Source organism: Fopius arisanus, unplaced genomic scaffold, assembly GCF_000806365.1.
Source record: "Fopius arisanus strain USDA-PBARC FA_bdor unplaced genomic scaffold, ASM80636v1 scaffold00070, whole genome shotgun sequence".
In the NCBI taxonomy this organism is placed as follows: Eukaryota; Metazoa; Arthropoda; class Insecta; order Hymenoptera; family Braconidae; genus Fopius; species Fopius arisanus.
The window spans coordinates 269,645-274,000 of record NW_011887809.1 but is presented as its reverse complement, the minus strand read 5'-3'; the positions used below and the strand labels follow the sequence as shown (position 1 = coordinate 274,000).

Sequence of the window (4,356 nt, the reverse complement as noted above, 5' to 3'; positions counted from 1 at the left end):
ATTGCCCCCCTCCATCGTTAGAAATCGACATCCCTGAATATTTAATGATGCAAAAGGGAAAGGATCACACCAGAATAATTTCTAATCCCCGAAAATTCGATCTCACATGAGACAAGACTGCTAACAATTGCTCGGGCTATTGTCCAGTAATCGAGGGGTGCGCCGGGAGTGCACAATTAACTGGGTAAGTTTAATTGCCCGGGTAATGCAAGTACAGGTATTACCGAGTCGTATCGTTTGGCGCCAAAGACCGTCCCAGAGGGGTCAATGACCACCGGAATATTCACCTTCGGCCATGAAACCACTGGAGACCCTGAAAAACTCATATCGCTCTTTCAATTTCAAATCCTCTCACTTCACTTCAACTCTTTCAACCACTGATTAGATAATTAACGATCACTACAGCCATATCTACACGAAAAAAAAGGATGAGATAACAGAATTCGGAGTGAATAATGAAAATTTCGTTTAATCTTTGTATTCATAAATTTGATTAATAAATTGTGATGATTAAATGTAATGTATTTGAATTTATTTTGTGGATTTTTTGTTTTGTTAATTGGGAGAGATTTTTTAGATGATTTTGGGAGAATTTTATTTTTTAATGAGAATTGGGGAGTCAATGGACTGGGGACAGGGGTTTGACACCTGTGGTGGAGTCTTGAATTCAAGAAATATGCGTTGAATCTACATTTCTAAGAAAATTCCGGGGAACTCTGTCTATTTACATGATAAATAGGAAAATATTCGGGCCTCGACAGTACGACAGATAAAAATTGTAAACAGATCCAATTGGTGGAGTCCCTAAGACATGAATTATAATTTTTTTAATTCCTCCTAAATAATTATTATCAAAAAATTCCACTGGAACGTAAATTAAATTTAATGATTGATTTGACTCTCTATTCGTACTTCAGACAAATCGAAAAAATGTACTTTAATGGACTTGACTTTCGGTTTAATTCTGATAATAATATCAAGTAGAAATTTCGGATTGAATGAGAAGAACTTTTTTTGGGCGCAGAATCGGGGATGTGGAGTCATTCCTCATTGGATAATACTCGTCCTTGAGCCTGCGAGTCATCACTCCTATTCCGGTGAGTTCAATAATCTCCAAAATGGCGACCGCCGACCTCTCGATCCTCTCCTTCACGGGAGTGACGAAAAAAAAAAAAGTAAAAATCCGAGAATCGACGATTTTCCCGCGGTCATTGCCCCCGCCCAGTCATCAATAAACAAATAATCAGATGTCAAATCGTCTAATTCCCCCCGCCTTCCCAACACCATCGAAATAATTAAACAATCCAATTAACATTCCAGGGTCTCTCGTACTCGTCTGCATCTTCAGAAAAATCTCAACGGGCAAAAAAACGATAAAAAGTCATTCAAAATGACAGAGAACCGCAGTGGAGGAACGGTAAAAATCCGGCAGTCACAAAACCGGAATTGTCGGAGGGGAATCCAGAGATGAAAGCAAGAAGCGAGAAAAGATGTTGAATTAAAAAAAAAATCCAGACCCAGCGGGGATGAAAAGAAATGAGTTGAGACGCCCAAGAAAACCGATAAACTCATCTGAAAATTTAAAAGGAACCGTCAATTACTGTTTTATCGTAAACGATGTCAATTCCCTCAGGGAACGGCAAAAAATGTTAATGTAACAATTTCTAATTTCAATTTTACAAAATCAGGTATTCAATGAAAAATCATTACCTACGACAAGTCGTAGGCTAATTATTAATTTAATGAGATCGATATTAATTATCATTAATTAAATTAATAAGCAAGACTCATTGACGCATGCCGGTAATTAATTATTTTTTCAAAGTAATTAATTATACAATTAAATGCGATTGGATTGAAAACTTAAATTCTACAAAATAAATATTAATGCAAAGTAGATAATATATTCTTAATAATATATTTTACCGTCGGCTCCTGCAAATACAGTGAAAATATTGTAGAGTATTTACAAAAAAAAATGGTGGAAATAATGGAAAATGAACTAGTGACATGAGGTAGTAGTGGGGGATTAAAGAGTCAAGTGGGTGAATGTAATTTTTTCGTAATTGAGGTGGATTTTTAGTGGAAGATGTTGGGGTGGGGGTGGAGAGACGATGGGGACAACGATGAGGAAGTGGGATGGTGAAAGAAGAAGGGAGGGGTAAGGGCGACGAGCACCTGTGGATCCCGGTGTACCCCGTAGCCGGTAGAGTCACTCACCGACCACCACCACCGGACCTCCAAACCTCGGCATCCACTCCATCACTCCAAATAATCAATTCCATCTGTATTTTATATATTATTTAGTATAATCAATGACAATCTTTGGGTGAATATTTTCGTGGATAGGTGTGAGTGAATAACAGTGAAGGGAGAATACAGAAATTTAGTGCTCCCAGCCCATTGTTTACATCGAGTACCGGTGTTTATTCGGTTCTGGTTTTATAGTTATTTTTTAAAACCTGGTAAATGCCATTGGTAGTCGAGACAGCCTGGCGATCGATTTCATACGGATGTCGTCGACCTGTACCTGACACTACGACTCAATACGAAAAAGAGAGACGAATCGATCGCCCCGGGGGATCTATGTGCAACTTGTGCACTTGTATTTCTCTTGGTGCATCGGTCTGAGGTGGAACCGATTTTTTTTAAATTCATCACCAGTTCGACATGGAAGTGCGTTTCACACGTTTTGAAAAGTAATTTCTGTGTAACGATTAACAGTGACGATTTAACCGTGGCTTTTCATTCTGGATAATAAGATAATCGGTTTGGTGAATTCGAATCTAGTGAAGTGCTCTTTATTTTGGGGAAATACTGGTGATTATTATTTTGGATAACAGGATATGCCATTGCGGACACGATGCCGAGCACCATAAGAGGTGAGTTTTTTTTTAATCTATCTATTTTTCAAGGTAATTCGAAGATCAGGTTTCTGGTGATGGGAATTTATTCGAGAGCGGTCAATGCTCGTGATCGGTACGTCCTCGCTGCTTTTTTTTTTCTCGAGGTTTTGCAGATTTTTTTTTTTTTTTACCGTAAGGAAATGATGCACTCGAGCGGCCGAAATGAACGGGCAGATCTGCCGTTAGGGAACTTGCCTTGTTGATTATTTTTTTCTTTGAGTAAGTGAAGGGGGAGGGTAATTAGGCGGGGTGGGAGGATATCGCGAAGGTCGGGCCTTTGAGGATTTAGGGGAGGTAAATAGTGCGGGAGGGGAAGGTACTGTTACCCTAGGGTCATTCGGGGTCAGTAACACACTGATGGTGGAAAACGAATGATCGGATATACCTAGGGGAAGGTCTCCCCGAGGCGGCTGTCACATGGAGGGTTGACAGGTGCCAAACGGGGATACCCACTCCCAGGAACTTCCAAGACGATTGTCAATCCTCTTTTTGAATTATAACTCATTTTTTTTTTTCATGTCCCAAATCCCAAAATCGAGAAAACTATCTAGTGAAATTCTCGATATTTGTAAATCTCAATGGATAATAATTTTTTATTAAAAACATAACGAATTTACGAAGGATGAGTTTTAATTAAACACTAGAGGTTTCAATTCGGAAATTGTAAGAGTCACAACGAAATAATCAGCGTTAATGACCGGATCATTGAATCTAGTCGAAAAATCACCGGAAATTGGATCAAGTCCGCGAAAAAAAAAAATCATTGCCAAACCCGTCAATAGACACCGGGGAATTGTCATTCGGTGACCGCAGGTCGATGACTCCTCGATACAACTTTATCTCTTCCTGCTCATCTGATTCATGCGCGCAAGAGAGCAAGCCCACGGTTTTTCATCTTTTTACCTTTATCAAGTCACTCTGTTTTTATTTTATTACGCGATCGTGTATCGCCTACACGTTCTCTGTTTTGCTATTCACTATTCGACGATTTAAGCCACGCCACAGAGCAGTTGACCAGTGATTTGATAAAATCATCACGTAAATACTTTAACGAAACGCCCAAGGGGGACATTAGGTTTCGGGATTGTATTTTCTCGATGGAATATTCATTTGACAATGTCAATAGAAAGTAACGTCAACTGTATCTCGGATGGTTAATCGAAGGGCACAATTCATAAACTAAATTTAATACCGATATTTCCGCGTCACTCCGATTTTCATATAATCAGATTATTCGGTAATTGGCAGGTGCCATTGAATACTCCATTCTCCATACTCCACCAGATTTTCCATAATTAAAAATATCAAGTCATCATTAATTTCCTCTTCTTGAGAGAATAAATATCGATATTTATTGGGTGAAATCGATATTCCATTATGGAAACCAAAAAAACCGTAAACTTGAATTTATCATTTTTTAAAATCTGATCTCATCGTTCCGTTATTTCGT

The 4,356-nt window shown here is 38.7% G+C and overlaps 1 protein-coding gene across 1 annotated transcript in view; it reads left to right on the top strand.

Annotated features, from left to right (window-relative positions):
* Positions 1–2,236: 2,236 nt before the first annotated feature.
* Positions 2,237–4,356, top strand: part of Hr3 (Hormone receptor 3) — a 75,244-nt gene continuing 73,124 nt past the window's right edge. The window contains exon 1 of the mRNA XM_011309759.1: positions 2,237–2,882. Coding sequence (XP_011308061.1) covers positions 2,864–2,882 — 19 coding nt within the window. The 5' untranslated portion in view covers positions 2,237–2,863. The remainder of the gene's footprint in view (positions 2,883–4,356) is intronic.